The sequence below is a fragment of the Hordeum vulgare genome, chromosome 3H, assembly GCF_904849725.1.
Source record: "Hordeum vulgare subsp. vulgare chromosome 3H, MorexV3_pseudomolecules_assembly, whole genome shotgun sequence".
NCBI classification, from domain to species: domain Eukaryota; kingdom Viridiplantae; phylum Streptophyta; class Magnoliopsida; order Poales; family Poaceae; genus Hordeum; species Hordeum vulgare.
In genome coordinates, this window is record NC_058520.1 from 605,136,502 (window position 1) to 605,153,037 (window position 16,536).

Sequence of the window (16,536 nt, forward strand, 5' to 3'; positions counted from 1 at the left end):
CTTCCTATATATCAATCTTTACCTCCTTGGTGCAAGGGCCTTTAGGGACTAGCTGCCCAGCTCACTAAGGGCTGGTGCGCCACCTCTTAGACCCATGTGGACCCTACGGTGGGTGGACTTCTCCTGATGGACCCCCAGAACCCATTCGTCATAGCTGGTACACTACCGGAAATGCCCGAAACCATTCCGGAGCCCAAATACCCTCTTCCTATGTATCGTTCTTCGTCTCTGGATCATTCCGGAACTCCTCATGACGTCCAGGATCTCATCCGGTACTCCGAACAACCTTCGGTCACCAACATACATAACTCAACTATACTGAAACGCCACCGAACTTTAAGTGTGCAGACCCTGCGGGTTCGAGAACTATGCAGACATGACCGAGACACTCTCCGCTCAATAACCAATAGCGGGACCTGGATGCCCATATTGGCTCCTACAAATTCTACGAAGATGTTTATCGGTCGAACAACTGTGTCAAGGATTCAGTTAATCCCATATACTATTCCCTTTGTCCATCGGTATGTTACTTGTCCGAGATTCAATCGTCGGTATCTCTCTATACCTAGTTCAATCTCGTTACTGGCAACGACATCTCATGTCTATGGCCAGGAAACCTCGACCATCTTTGATCAACGAGCTAGTCCTTCAGAGGCTCGCTAGGGACAGTGTGTTGTCTATGTATCCACACATGTATTTGAGTTTCCAATCAATGCAATTCTAGCATGGATAATAAACGATTATCATGAACAAGGAAATATAGTAATAACCAATTTATTATTGAATCTAGGGCATATTTCCAACAGTCGGGGCATGCACATGTGTGTCGTGATGTCGTGTTCGACGAGAACGCATCATGGGACTAGAGCTCTGTCACGGAGGCACAAGGCAAAGTGATGAACTCCTTCACTATCGATCTCATGCCCGCAACCATGCCTAGCACCCGATTCGAGTCGGGCGACACTCCCAGGGTGCACACGTCCGACGCTGAGCCGAACTCACCATGGACAATGATCGGCACGCTCACACCTGCCTCCTAGGCGTATGCGACGACGATCTCGACACCCACGGCATTGACTTCGTCTCCCACCAACTTGTGCGTCCAAGGTGCCGCCGGCGCGGAGGCGCCGTGAACGTATTGCACACTGGATAACATGTGGGACACAACCAAAGAGGAGGAGGCGAGCTACAGCGACAACGAGGTATGTCTGCTCGCGGGAGAGGAATCTTCATCCTTCGTTGTGGCGGAGAAGGAGCAAGGTTGGCGTGAAACGATGGACAAAGAAATGCAAAGCATCATCGCCAACAACACCTGGGAGCTGAGCGAGCTCTCACCTGGTCACCGCGCGATCAGTCTAAAGTGGGTGTACAAATTGAAGAAGGGCACCCAAGGCGCCGTGGTGAAGCACAAGGCGCGCTTGGTGGAAAAGGGCTATGTCCAAGAGCAAGGTGTGGACTTCGAGGAGGTTGATACGTCCATTTTGCATCATGCTTTCATGTTGATATTTATCGCTTTTTGGACTGTTATTATACTTTGTGGAACCTTACTTATGCATTTTCTCTCTTATTTTGCAAGGTTTATTTGAAGAGGAAGAATACCGGCAGCTGGAATTCTGGACTGGAAAAGGAGCAAGTCTGAGTCCTCTATTCTGCGCAACACCAAATGCCCTGAAAATCAACGTGCTTTTTTTTTGGATTTTATAAAAAATACTGGGCGAAAGAAGTGTCAGAGGGGAGCAACGAGGGGCCCACAAGCCTGGTTGCCGCGGCCTACCCCCCTGGCCGTGGCAACAGGGCTTGTGGGCACCCTGGTGGCCCACTGGCCCCCCTCTTTTGCTATATGAAGGGTTTCGTCCAGAAAAAAATCAGGGTGGAGCTTTTTCGTGGATTCTCCCCCGCCACGAGGTGGAACTTGAGCAGATCCAATCTAGAGCTCCGGCAGGACGATCCTGCCGGGGAAACTTCCCTCCCGGAGGGGGAAATCCTCGCCATCGTCATCACCAACACTCCTCTTGTCGGAGGGGAGGCATCTCCATCAACATCTTCATGAGCACCATCTCCTCTCCAAACCCTAGTTCATCTCTTGTAACCAATCTCCGTCTCGCGACTCCGATTAGTACTTGTAAGGTTGCTAGTAGTGTTGATTACTCTTTGTAGTTGATGCTAGTTCGATTACTTGGTGGAAGAGTTTATGTTCAGATCCTTGATGCTATTCATTACACCTCTGATCATGATTATGATTATGCTTTGTGAGTAGTTACTTTTGTTCCTGAAGACATGGGATAAGTCATGTGAATTTGGTATTCGTTCGGTATTTTGATATGATGTATGTTGTGTTTCCTCTAGTGGTGTTATGTGAACGTCAACTACATAACACTTCACCATATTTGGGCCTAGAGGAAGGCATTGGGGAGTAGTAAGTAGATGATGGGTTGCTGGAGTGACAGAAGCTTAAACCCCAGTCTATGCGTTGCTTCGTAAGGGGCTGATTTGGATCCACTAGTTTAATGCTATGGTTAGACGTTGTCTTAACTCTTCTTTCATAGTTGTGGATGCTTGCGAGAGGGGTTAATCATAAGTGGGATGCTTGTCCAAGTAAGGGCAGTAACCAAGCGCCGGTCCACCCACATATCAAACTATCAAAGTAACGAAAGCGAATCATATGAACATGATGAAACTAGCATGACAGAAATTCCCGTGTGTCCTCGGGAGCGCTTTTCCTCTTATAAGACTTTGTTCAGGCTTGTCCCTTGCTAAAAAAGGGATTGTGCCACTTGCTGCACGATTGCTACTAGTTGTTACTTGTTACTTCTCGCTTGCTACGTTTCACCTCTAACACCATCACTTGTTACCGCCACTTTCAGTGCTTGAAGTTATTACCTTGCTGAAAACCGTTTATCAGAGCCTTCTCCTCCTCGTTGGGTTCGACACTCTTACTTATCGAAAGGACTACGATTGGTCCCCTATACTTGTGGGTCATCAAGACCCTTTTCTGGCACCGTTGCCGGGGAGGGAAGCGCCTTTGGTAAGTGGAATTTGGTATGGAAACATTTATATACTGTGCTGAAATTTATTGTCACTTGTCACTATGGAAACTGTTCCTTTGAGGAGTTTGTTCGGGGTATCTTCACCACGAATGGAAGCACGAGGAGTTGTTCCTCAACCTGAGGTAGCTACTGAAAATATCTTTTATGAAATTCCTTCGGGTATGCTTGAGAAACTGCTGGCTAATCCTTTTACAGGAGATGGATCTTCACATCCAGACTTGCATCTAATCTATGCAGATGAAGTTTGTGGTTTATTTAAGCTTGCAGGTTTGCCCGAGGATGAGGTAAAGAAGAAAGTCTTTCCTTTATCTTTGAAGGATAAGGCGTTGACATGGTATAGGCTATGTGATGATACTGGATCATGGGACTACAATCGGTTGAAATTGGAATTTCATCAAAAGTTTTATCCTATGCATTTAGTACATCGTGATCGGAATTAGATTTATAAATTTTGGCCTCGTGACAGAGAAAGCATAGCTCAAGCTTGGGGGAGGCTTAAATCAATGCTATATTCATGCCCCAATCATGAGCTCTCGAGAGAAATTATCACTCAGAACTTTTATGCTCGGCTTTCTCTTGAAGATCGTACCATGCTTGACACTTCTTATACCGGTTCTTTTATGAAGAAGGATATTGATCAAAAGTGGAATTTATTGGAAAGAATCAAACGTAACTCTAAAGATTGGGAGCTTGAAGAAGGTAAGGAGTCAGGTATGAAGTTCCAGTTTGATTGCCTTAAATCTTTTGTTGAAACAAACACTTCTAGAGATTCTAGCGCTAAGTATGGACTTGACTCTGAGATAGTAGCTTCTCTATGTGAATCTTTTGCTGCTCATGTTGATCTTCCCAAAGAGAAGTGGTTTAAGTATCATCCTCCTGTAGAAATCAACATAGTTAAACCCAATCTAGTTGAGGAGAAAGTCATTGCCTTTAGTGATCCTATTGTTCCTTGTGCCTACGCTGAGAAACCACCTTACCCTGCAAGGAAAAAGGATTATTCTAAAGCTCCAACTGTGATACGTAGGGGTTACATTAGACCACTTGCACCCCCTGAGGAAATTAGAGTTGAACCTAGTATTGCTATTATCAAAGATCTCTTAGCCGAAGACATAGATGGGCATGTTATCAAATTCTGTGAGGACTCTGCTAGAATAGCTAAACCTCACGCGAAAGACAAATACGGACCTGTAGTTGGCCTGCCCGTCGTTTCTGTCAAGATAGGAGATCATTGTTACCATGGTTTATGTGATATGGGTGCTAGTGTTAGTGCAATATGTTGGGGAACGTCGCATGGGAAACAAAAATTTTCCTACGCGCACGAAGACCTATCATGGTGATGTCCATCTACGAGAGGGGATGAGTGATCTATGTACCCTTGTAGACCGTACAGCAGAAGCATTAGTGAACGCGGTTGATGTAGTGGAACGTCCTCACGTCCCTCGATCCGCCCCGCGAACAATCCCGCGATCAGTCCCACGATCTAGTACCGAACGGACGGCACCACCGCGTTCAGCACACGTACAGCTCGACGATGATCTCGGCCTTCTTGATCCAGCAAGAGAGACGGAGAGGTAGAAGAGTTCTCCAGCAGCGTGACGGCGCTCCGGAGGTTGGTGATGACCTTGTCTCGGCAGGGCTCCGCCCGAGCTCCGCAGAAACGCGATCTAGAGGAAAAACCGTGGAGGTATGTGGTCGGGCCGCCGTGGAAAATTCATCTCAAATCAGCCCTAAAACCTCCGTATATATAGGTGGGAGGGAGGGGGCCTTGCCTTGGGGCTCAAGGAGCCCCAAGAGGGTCGGCCGAGTCCAAGGGGGGAAGGCTCCCCCCCAAACCGAGTTGGACTTGGTTTGGTGGGAGGGAGTCCTTCCTTCCCTTCCCACCTCCTCTTTTTTTTCTTTCTCTTTGATTTTCTTCTCTAGGCGCATAGGGCCCTCTTGGGCTGTCCCACCAGCCCACTAAGGGCTGGTGTGCCACCCTCGAGGCCTATGGGCTTCCCCGGGGTGGGCTGCCCCCCCGAGTGAACTCCCGGAACCCGTTCGTCATTCCCGGTACATTCCCGGTAACTCCGAAAACCTTCCGGTAATCAAATGAGGTCATCCTATATATCAATCTTCATTTCCGGACCATTCCGGAAACCCTCGTGACGTCCGTGATCTCATCCGGGACTCCGAACAATATTCGGTAACCAACCATATAACTCAAATACGCATAAAACAACGTCGAACCTTAAGTGTGCAGACCCTGCGGGTTCGAGAACTATGTAGACATGACCCGAGAGACTCCTCGGTCAATATCCAATAGCGGGACCTGGATGCCCATATTGGATCCTACATATTCTATGAAGATCTTATCGTTTGAACCTCAGTGCCAAGGATTCATATAATCCCGTATGTCATTCCCTTTGTCCTTCGGTATGTTACTTGCCCGAGATTCGATCGTCAGTATCCGTATACCTATTTCAATCTCGTTTACCGGCAAGTCTCTTTACTCGTTCTGTAATACAAGATCCCGCAACTTACACTAAGTTACATTGCTTGCAAGGCTTGTGTGTAATGTTGTATTACCGAGTGGGCCCCGAGATACCTCTCCGTCACACGGAGTGACAAATCCCAGTCTTGATCCATACTAACTCAACTAACACCTTCGAAGATACCTGTAGAGCATCTTTATAGTCACCCAGTTACGTTGCGATGTTTGATACACACAAAGCATTCCTCCGGTGTCAGTGAGTTATATGATCTCATGGTCATAGGAATAAATACTTGACACGCAGAAAACAGTAGCAACAAAATGACACGATCAACATGCTACGTCTATTAGTTTGGGTCTAGTCCATCACGTGATTCTCCTAATGACGTGATCCAGTTATCAAGCAACAACACCTTGTTCATAATCAGAAGACGCTGACTATCTTTGATCAACTGGCTAGCCAACTAGAGGCTTGCTAGGGATGGTGTTTTGTCTATGTATCCACACATGTAAATGAGTCTTCATTCAATACAATTATAGCATGGATAATAAACGATTATCTTGATACAGGAATTATAATAATAACTATATTTATTATTGCCTCTAGGGCATAATTCCAACAGTCTCCCACTTGCACTAGAGTCAATAATCTGGCCCTCACATCATCATGTGAATTACATTGTAATAAATCTAACACCCATACAGTTCTGGTGTTGATCATGCTTTGGCCGTGGAAGAGGTTTAGTCAGCGGGTCTGCTATATTCAGATCCGTGTGCACTTTGCATATATTTACGTCCTCTCCCTCGACGTAGTCGCAGATGAGGTTGAAGCGTCGTTTGATGTGTCTGGACTTTTTGTGAAACCGCAGTTACTTTGCTAAGGCAATGGCACCCGTGTTGTCACAGAACAAGGTTATTGGATTCAGTGCGCTTGGCACCACTCCAAGATCCGTCATGAATTGCTTCATCCAGACACCCTCCTTAGCGGCCTCCGAGGCAGCCATGTACTCCGCTTCACATGTAGAATCTGCTACGACGCTTTGCTTGGAACTGCACCAGCTTACCGCACCCCCATTAAGAATAAATACGTATCCGGTTTGCGACTTAGAGTCGTCCGGATCTGTGTCAAAGCTTGCATCGACGTAACCTTTTAGGGCGAGCTCTTCGTCACCTCCATACACGAGAAACATATCCTTAGTCCTTTTCAGGTACTTCAGGATATTCTTGACCACTGTCCAGTGATCCACTCCTGGATTACTCTGGAACCTACCTGCCATACTTATGGCCAGGCTAACATCCGGTCTAGTGCATAGCATCGCATACATGATAGAACCTATGGCTGAAGCATAGGGGACGGAGCGCATATGCTCTCTATCTTCATCAGTTGCTGGGCACTGAGTCTTACTCAATCTCGTACCTTGTAGAACTGGCAAGAACCCTTTCTTGGACTGTTCCATTTTGAACCTCTTCAAAACTTTATCAAGGTATGTGCTTTGTGAAAGCCTTATCAGGCGTTTTGATCTATCCCTATAGATCTTAATGCCTAGAATGTAAGCAGCTTCTCCTAGGTCCTTCATAGAGAAACTTTTATTCAGCAACCTTTTATGCTCTCCAAAAACTCTACGTTGTTTCCAATCAGTAATATGTCATCCACATATAATATTAGAAACACCACAGAGCTCCCACTCACTTTCTTGTAAATACAAGATTCTCCAACCACTTGTATAAACCCAAATGCTTTGATCACCTCATCAAAGCGTTTGTTCCAACTCCGAGATGCTTGCACCAGTCCATAAATGGATCGCTGGAGCTTGCACACCTTGTTAGCATTCTTAGGATCGACAAAACCTTCGGGTTGTATCATATACAACTCTTCCTTAAGGAAACCGTTAAGGAACGCCGTTTTGACATCCATTTGCCAGATTTCATAATCAAAAAATGCAGCTATTGCTAACATGATTCTGATGGACTTAAGCATTGCTACGGGTGAGAAAGTCTCATCGTAGTCAACTCCTTGAACTTGTGAAAGACCCTTTGCCACAAGTCGAGCTTTATAAACGGTCACATTGCCGTCAGCGTCCGTCTTCCTCTTAAAGATCCATTTGTTTTGAATGCCCTTGCGGCCCTCAGGTAGTACCTCCAAAGTCCACACTTTGTTCTCATACATGGATCCTATCTCGGATTTCATGGCCTCTAGTCATTTGTTGGAATCTGGGCCCACCATTGCTTCTTCATAATTTGCAGGTTCATTGTTGTCTAACAACATGATTGATAAGACGGGATTACAGTACCACTTTGGAGCAGCACGTGGTCTCGTCGACCTGCGTGGTTCGACAGAAACTTGAACTGGAGTTTCATGATCATCATCATTAACTTCCTCCTCAACCGGCGTTGCAACGACAGAGGTTCCTCTTGCCCTGCGCCACCATCCAGAGGGATGAGAGGTTCGGCAACCTCGTCAAGTTCTATCGTCCTCCCACTCAATTCTCTCGAGAGAAACTCCTTCTCAAGAAAAGCTCCGTTTTTAGCAACAAACACTTTGCCCTCGGATTTGAGATAGAAGGTGTACCCAACTGTCTCTTTTGGGTAACCTATGAAGACGCACTTTTCCGCTTTGGGTTCCAGCTTTTCAGGCTGAAGCTTTTTGACATAAGCATCACATCCCCAAACTTTAAGAAACGACAACTTTGGCCTTTTGCCATACCACAGTTCGTATGGTGTCGTCTCAACAGATTTTGATGGTGCCCTATTTAAAGTGAATGCAGCTGTTTCTAATGCATAACCCCAAAATGATAACGGCAAATCAGTAAGAGACATCATAGATCGCACCATCTCTGTGACGCCCTCGGCTTAATCGTACGCTAAACATACACGCAAATGCGTACGACCAAACCCAAGGACTCACGGGAAGATATCACAACACAACTCTAGACACAAATAAAATAACATCAGCTTCATATTACAAGCCAGGGGCCTCGAGGGCTAGAATACGAAAGCTCGATAAACACACGAGTCAGCGGAAGCAACAAATATCTGAGTACAGACATAAAACATGGGGTGCCTTAGAGAAGGCTAGCACAAAAGATACAACGATCGAACGAGGCGAGGCCTCCTCCCTGGGAACCTCCTAACTACTCCTGATCATCAGCGGCCTCCACGTAGTAGGCACCGTCGGGGTAGCAGTCGTCGGCGGCGGGGACCTCCATCTCCTGGGCTCCATCATCTGGTCGCAGCAAACGGATCAAGGGGACAAGGGGGGAGCAAAGCAGCGGTGAGTACTCATCCAAAGTACTCGCAAGTCTTACATCAGAACTATTCTAATTATGCATCAGTATCAAAGAAGGGGGTTATATGTGGACTGACTGCAGCAATGCGAGAATAGAGAGAGAAGGCCTAGTCCTATCGAAGACTAGCATCTTCAGGGTCTTGCAGCAATAGACGAGAGTAGAACAGGGGTAACACATTAATAGTCATATTGTTGCAGCAATATTAAAGTGAGGTCACGCCTAAAGATCCTCCCTCGACTCCCTGCGAGGAAGCAATCCCGAGGTAAACTAATTCCAGTTAAGTAACAATTGTAGTTGTATAAGATCGGGGCACAACTCCAAGTCGTCCTGTAACCGTGGACACGGCTATCCGAATAGTTAATTTTCATCCCTGCAGGGGTGCACCACATGTCCCGTCACGCTCGATAACACTCTGGCCGGACATACTTTTCTGGGTCCTGCCCGGCCTCGGAATATCGACACGTCGCAGCCCCACCTAAGACTAATCAGAGAGGCCAGCCCGCCGGTCTAAATCCTAAGCACAAAGGGTTCGTGGGCCCAGTTCCCCTTCACGCTCCTGCACGTGGCGTGGGCGGCCGACGTCAGTCCTAGCATCCCTTAATCACAAGCGCGATGCATCTCGGGACCACTCGGGCGCGCGCCGCTACACTGCTGGCATCTGAAAAGCTTCGGCTGATACCGCGACGCCGAGTACCCATAATTCTTCCCGCGTAGCCGGTTAGTGCGAAAAGGTCTCCGACCAACCCAGATCAAATACCCAAATCCATTAGCATTTTAATTAGGCCAACAACACAGTCTCACGGGAATCCACCCGTCTTACAACTAATCACCAATGATCCCAGTAACATGGTCGAGTAACTGTGTGGTCGTAACATCGGGGGGAATCCGAGGTATCACCCTCGTTGGATCCCGAACGATGTACCCGTCAAGGTGGGCTTAGAGGAATCACCCTCGGGGGTCCCACACTCGCGGGGTGGCACGACAGAGGCGTCATCGGGAATGGTGAAAGAGGAATCACCCTCGATAACCACGACCGACTAGCTATACTACAGAGATATCATCAGGAGTACTTAGTGAGGTGTCACCCTCGGTACCCAACAGTAACTCTGTAGCGTCGTACAACGAAGGGGGTGAATGTGCTGTGTCGGGTCTGGCTCGTCGATCAGAGATCGAGATTTGAAAACAAGCGGGGCAACTGATCTACGGGGTCAGAGGGGATGACTGCTCCACCTATAGTAGGCATATTTAAAGTACAGGACTGAAAGTAGCAGTTCAACAAAAACAGGCTATGCATCAGATATAGGAGCTAACTACAACAGTAGCAAAATACTAATGCAAGCAGTAGGAAGAAAGACATAGGCGATATAGGAATGATCAAGGGGAGTTTGCTTGCCTTGCTGCTCTGTGGCAAAGGACTGATCGGCAGGGTCGTAGATGAACCCGGCAGCAGCGTCAGTCTCGGGGTCTACCGGTAAGAAGAGGGGGAATAAACAATAAATAATAGCACCGATGCAACACAAAGCATGACATGGCAAGATGCAGGCTAGACATGAGCTAACGCAGCAACATTCGTCATAGACGGGTCGGAAGAATATCTGACGATATTTTCCGGGTCTCGGGCTACTACCGGTAATACTGGAAATGATGGAAAAGTTCCATGTTTGCTATGCTAGGGACGCGTGACAGACGAACGGACCGTGTATCCGGGTTCGTCTCGGTTTACTGATCAACTTTCATGTTGAAAATATTTCGATCTGACTTACGGATTATTTTATATTAATTTTCAAAGTTTTATTAATTATTTAGGAATTAAAAACAGATTTAAAAGATTTAATAAAATCCTATTATGACATCATCGCGATGTCAGGCTGACATCAGCAGTTGACTGGTCAACTGACCAGCGGGTCCCGAACGTCATAGGCACAAGTTTTATTTAAGATTAAATATTATTTAATCAGATTAGTTTAGTGGGGGACCCACGTGTCATACTCTAATTATGTTAATTAATTATTCTAATTAACAGATTAACTTATATATTTATTTAACTAATTCATTAACTCATTAATTTATTATTATATCTATTTATTTATTTATTTAATAAAAACATTATTTTTATTTTTATTTTAACTATCGCGTGGGGCCTCCCTGTCATAGACAGCGGTGCATTGGCCCCACCGGTAAGTGGCCTAAGGTTATTTTCTCATTTTATTATTAGATACCTAACCGTGCAAATACCGTATTTCTCTAAATATCCATATACGCAAATACATACATCACATCTCATACATACATACATACGCGTCTAATACATCATTTATTTTTATTTACTTTTTCTCTCAAAACTCTCAACACTCATCTTTGTGTTAACAGACAAAGAACAACTCTCTGCTAACTCCACCTAGAAGAACCGAAAGTTCAAATCCTCCTACCGGAGTCTACCGTCGACGGATCGAGGTCCCGTTTGCCGGAACGGAACCGGGACGGCGAGGAGAACGTCATGGTGGGAGGAGCCCGAGGAGGGGCTCACCGACGGTGACGAGACGGCCCGATGAAGCCGGAGTTCGCACGAAGGTGACGGTGGAGACGGCGTGGTTCCGCTGGTGGAGGGGACAGTGATGATGGTGATGACGCGCCGGCGAGGGGGAGCCGTCCGGATCCGGCGAGATGATGACGTCTCCCTGCCCGGTCCCTCCCGGACCGAGCGGGAGAAGGCCTACGGGGGCCGGGGCTCGCCGCGGGAAGAAGGACCGAGGGGGGGACTGCTGGCCGGCGCGGTGGAGGGGGTGGCTCGCCGGCCGAGAGAGGGGAGGGGCCGCCGGGGTAGGAGGAAGCCGTGAGGGGGGCCGCCGGGGGAGGATAGGCCATGGGGAGGGGGGGGTCGCCGGGGAAGGAGGGTCGATGGAGGGAGGAGGCCGTGGGGGGCGCTGCCGGCGAGAGGTGGAGGGGGAGGAAGGCCGCCGGCGGGAGGATCTGGGAGGAGGGGAGGCGACGGGAGCAGAGAGGGTCGTGGGGAGGGGGCGAGATGGGGTGGCCGAGGGAGATGGGGGCTCGGCAGGGGAGGGGGGTCGTGGGGGAGGGAGAGTGTCACGGGAGAGATGGGGAGGGGCCCCCACGAGGGGCGGTTGGTGGCGAGGGTGTCGGTGGGGGTGGGAGGCGAGAGGTGGGGAGTGGGGGGCGCTGGCGGTGCCGTGGGAGGCGAGTGGGAGGAGGCGGCGGCTCCCTCGCCAGGGGGGCTAGGGTTTGCGGGATGGGGGGGTGGCCGGCTGGGCCTTGAGCCCAGTTGGGCCAGGGGGTGGGGTTGCTTTCCTTTTTTTTTGTTGCTTTGATTTGTTTTATTTTGTTTTCTTTTTCCCTTTTCTATTATTTCTTTCTTTCATTATTTATTTTACAAATTGATTTTTCTTTTTAAATACTTTCTTTTATTATACTTTCTTTTATCATTATTATTTTTAATACTTTCCTTTTTTATATATATCCTTCTTAATATTTGTAATGAACTTATAAAGTATTTTTCCCTTGCTTTCAAATTTTTGATCCGGACAGACTCGAATCAACGCGGGTCTGAGATGAGAATTCGATGACGTGGCATCATTAGCGGTTGATCAGTGTAGCTTAATTACAATAATTACTGTTGCAAAAGTCGAGGATGTCACAATTCTCCCCTACTAACAAGAATTGTCGTCCCGAGAATTAAGAGGTAGAGGGAAAGAGCCCGGGGGTATTCATCACGAAGATGATCCTCGCGTTCCCAAGTGGCTTCATCTTCACAGTGATTTGACCACTGCACCTTAAGGAACTTGGTGACCTTGCGACGAGTCTTACGTTCAGCTTGATCGAGAATGCGGACCGGATGCTCTTTATAAGAGAGGTCTTGTTGTAGCTCAAGCATATCGTGATCCACTGCTCGAATAGGGTCCTTGAAGCAGCGACGGAGCTGAGAAACATGGAAGACATCGTGAACCTGAGAAAGGTTCGCCGGCAGTTCCAATTGATAAGCCACTCTTCCACGCCTTTCGAGAACAGTGAAAGGACCAATATAACGAGGAGCTAACTTGCCCTTGATTCCAAAACGGTGTGCACCTCTCATTGGTGTGACATGAAGATAAGCCTTTTCGCCAGGTTGATAGGCCATATCTTGATGATGACGGTCATACTGACTCTTCTGACGAGACTGAGCAGCCTTCAGATTGTCATGAATAATACGGACTTGATCTTCGGCATGTTGAATAATATCCGGACCGAAGAGTGATCGGTACATTGAACGGTGGCTCGAGAATTTCATACGAAGCCAAATGTAAAGGATACTTTGGAGTCAAAGGTGTACAGGAGAGTCAGGTTTCAATCCTGTGGAACTTTGGGTTATGGGTCCACCATGTGGGGCGGGAGTAGACAGAGGGGTGACATATTACATGGTCTTGGTAACACGACATGTCAGAGGATAACCTGTCAGTTATGTTGGCAACATCGTCGATACCAAGGGCGGGGAACGAATAGAACCATTTTCCTGCTCGTTGAAACGAGGCGGGCCAATAGGCAAGGTTCTGTCCACCGGCGGCTACCGGAATGTTATCCACAATAGTAACACGGTCTTACTGACAGAGTTGTACACCAAGAATTTTACCTAAGCAGGGAACTAACACTGCTTAGATAAGTTATGCCACAATAAAAATCAAACAGACCAATGGGAAGGGAAAATGTGTTCACACACACAAGTATTAGAGTATACCATTCCCGAGGAAACCATAGAGTATGGTATACATGATAGGTCATCCAGTACATAACCATCTTGGTAAAGAGACAAGAAGAATCATCATGTTTATCCATACCATGTGGTTTGGATAATTGATCAGGAACAATTTAGCATCGCGCTTCCAATGTTCCTGTTGAATTTAGAGTACCACATCCGTGCTTTGGGGTAGCATCGACATGGTCATCAGATAAAGGTTGGACTTATGGATATACAAAGAGGAACCAGGAGGGACTACTTACAAAGCTAAGTCATACAATTTCCTCATGGTAGAATGGCGAACCTTACATATGGAAGGATTTATAACAATAGGTCCTCCGACCCAGTGTGCCAGACAAGACATCACTGTACCGGTTTACCTAAAGACCAAAGTTATAATTATTTGGAAAATGTCACAACCATCATATCTGCCCGAGATTCCGATCTAGTTGGTGTTAGGATACCTCAGACTCAAGATGTCTGAGAAGAAAAATGAAGATGTAAGATTCTCAGGGTATGAACTTCACAAGTAATCCTTGAATCATGAGTTTGATTGTAAGACACATGAACAGCATGTCAAGACATTCGTGCCCACGTGAAATTCTTATCTCAAAAGGCAACTCGGTTCTCATTTTGGGAACCATCATCGAGGATGACAAGGTTCCATGTGTAAGTCTGGATTAGCTCTTATGAAAGAACTTATTTTCCTTGATCAAATCAGTCGGTGGCTTGGCGTGCTAAGAGAAATTATATCAAGTGAAGATAACAATTCTTCAAAACATATAACACTTCGCACATGCGTGAATGATTTGGTATTTCACGAGAGGAAGCGAAACAAAACTTTACATATTCACGGCGGAAAGAGTGCACGTGAACTTTGGGAAATACACTCCTACTATCCACATATTCTTCATGAGCTAGGCACAAGGATAATGATTTCAAGAGCTTCATCGTGGTACATAGAGAAGTTGAGGGTGTGGCTGATAGGCTCAACAGCAATCCCATAAGATTTAGATAGGGATGAATTTCCAAATTTTATTATACCAAGGAGATAGCATTTGTCAAACCAAATGGTATAATGTCATATGTTCAAGGGAACAACAACAATTAAACATTGGTTGAATGGTGCGCTCGGAAATACGGACGGAGCAGCACAACCAATGTCAAAAATGATGAGCCTACACCCAACACACTAAGAATGAAACAATCAATTCTTAACCTCAAGGCAAAAGGGTTGCCATAAGTATTGGAATCACACATCAGGGTTCACTTGTTGGTATTCCGGTTTGAAACAACACGGCACCAAGAAATGAATCGTGATGGCGAGAAGTATTACTATATCAAGAATTCTTAAGAGGTGCACAATTCTCACGACATCCTTGACATAAAGATGGTAATACTCCAAGGTAGAAGATAACATAAGCTGAATACCAAGGAACTTAAGGGACAACACCAAACATGAACACGTTTGTGTTGGAGAGAAGGTAAACAATGAAGCCGATGATAATAGAATCATCGAGGGGCAAGGATGGTATTTCTCAACATGCATTCAATTGATACCCTCCAAGAGTTCCGAATGCTGATGGTGATCACGACACATTTGTCGAGAAATTTCATGAAGATGCAATCGTTTAGCGACGACATCAAGCAAGGGAATGATGAAGCAAGAGGTTGTCGAAAACACAGATAAGACTGCTTGCTTAGAATTGAGATTGCCTTTCAAGACAACCAACATGAGGTGGAAAGCTCGATGCAAGCTTAACGCACAGTTGGTATTGTGTTCCAGGGATGAAGGGTATAGATAGCAAGGTCGAGCTACAACATGACGATGACGATGTAGCTTAACAGCTTGGAATGACATGATCAAGTACAAACTCGTAAACAAGGAAGATTACTAAAAATTGTTGAATCGTAATGCGTACTCGATTCAGTTGTCGATGTACTCACGTGTCCAACAACTCAAACACGAGGCAACTGGAACTAAGAAAGATATCATAGTTGATGAGGAGCTCACAAGAAGTTCCATAGCTCCGCGATATCCTCGAGCTACAAGGAATAATACTCGGAGGTAGATCAACTTTACGGTTTGGACCGGCGTGTCGATCTGAAGAAGACAAGTACTTTAACTCGTCCGCGAATGAAATCAAGGTGCGACAACATGGTCGGAACCACGACTGCAAAGGATAAGATCACAGATCCCATATTTAAACTACAGAATGAATTGATTATTTATACGAGAAGTTTCTATGATAGGATCAGCGTCGTTTCCATGGGCATGAACACAAAGTTCAAGGTCGACTCCCACTTCATCAATGCATCACCTGCCATTTATCCCTCGCCTTGGATCAAGTTGTAGCTTGAAAGAACATTTGGCAAAACACCAGAAGAGCAAGACTTGTGAAAACTCTTCAGGTCATATTGATTAAGGAAGGCACAGGTTCAACCCATCGGGGCATCTTAGGAACATATATCACAAATTTCAAGAGTACATAACACATGCTTGAAGAGCATGGCTAACAAGGCAGATGATGCAACTCGTCAGAAGGAGGAGACACAATTTACCAAATGCATCATGTGTCAGGGGAAACAATCACAAGAATTTTCTAAAGCAAAGGATGTCGTCGGATAATAACTCAAATGAGTCTGGCAATCCACAAATGATCTGATGTGAGTATCGGTACTCAATCAGAGGGGGTAAAATGCAAGGCATCGGATTATAGAACACCTGAAAAATACTGATACTTAACTACCAAAGGAATTAAGATTTCCAGATTGGTGTATCATAAACAGATGCTCCGATCACATACAAGTAGGTTGATTGGACTTAGATGGACAACCAACCAAAAATTGATTTGTCGAGAACCAACTCGGTCTAGAAGGACGTCTGAGCCGGTAGATAATTTATGAGTCACAACAGATGATCGTGTGCATTCACAAAAAGGTAGAATCAATAAAATCACAGGGAAATCACAAAGGATTTTAATGAATGCTGCTAGACATATGGAT

The 16,536-nt window shown here is 46.2% G+C and overlaps 1 protein-coding gene across 1 annotated transcript in view; it reads left to right on the forward strand.

Annotated features, from left to right (window-relative positions):
- The first annotated feature begins 1,154 nt into the window (after positions 1 to 1,154).
- LOC123442223 (polygalacturonase-like) overlaps positions 1,155 to 16,536 on the forward strand; it is a 46,140-nt gene continuing 30,758 nt past the window's right edge. Inside the window, exon 1 of the mRNA XM_045118274.1 lies at positions 1,155 to 1,449. Within this exon, the coding sequence (XP_044974209.1) occupies positions 1,155 to 1,449 (295 nt within the window). The remainder of the gene's footprint in view (positions 1,450 to 16,536) is intronic.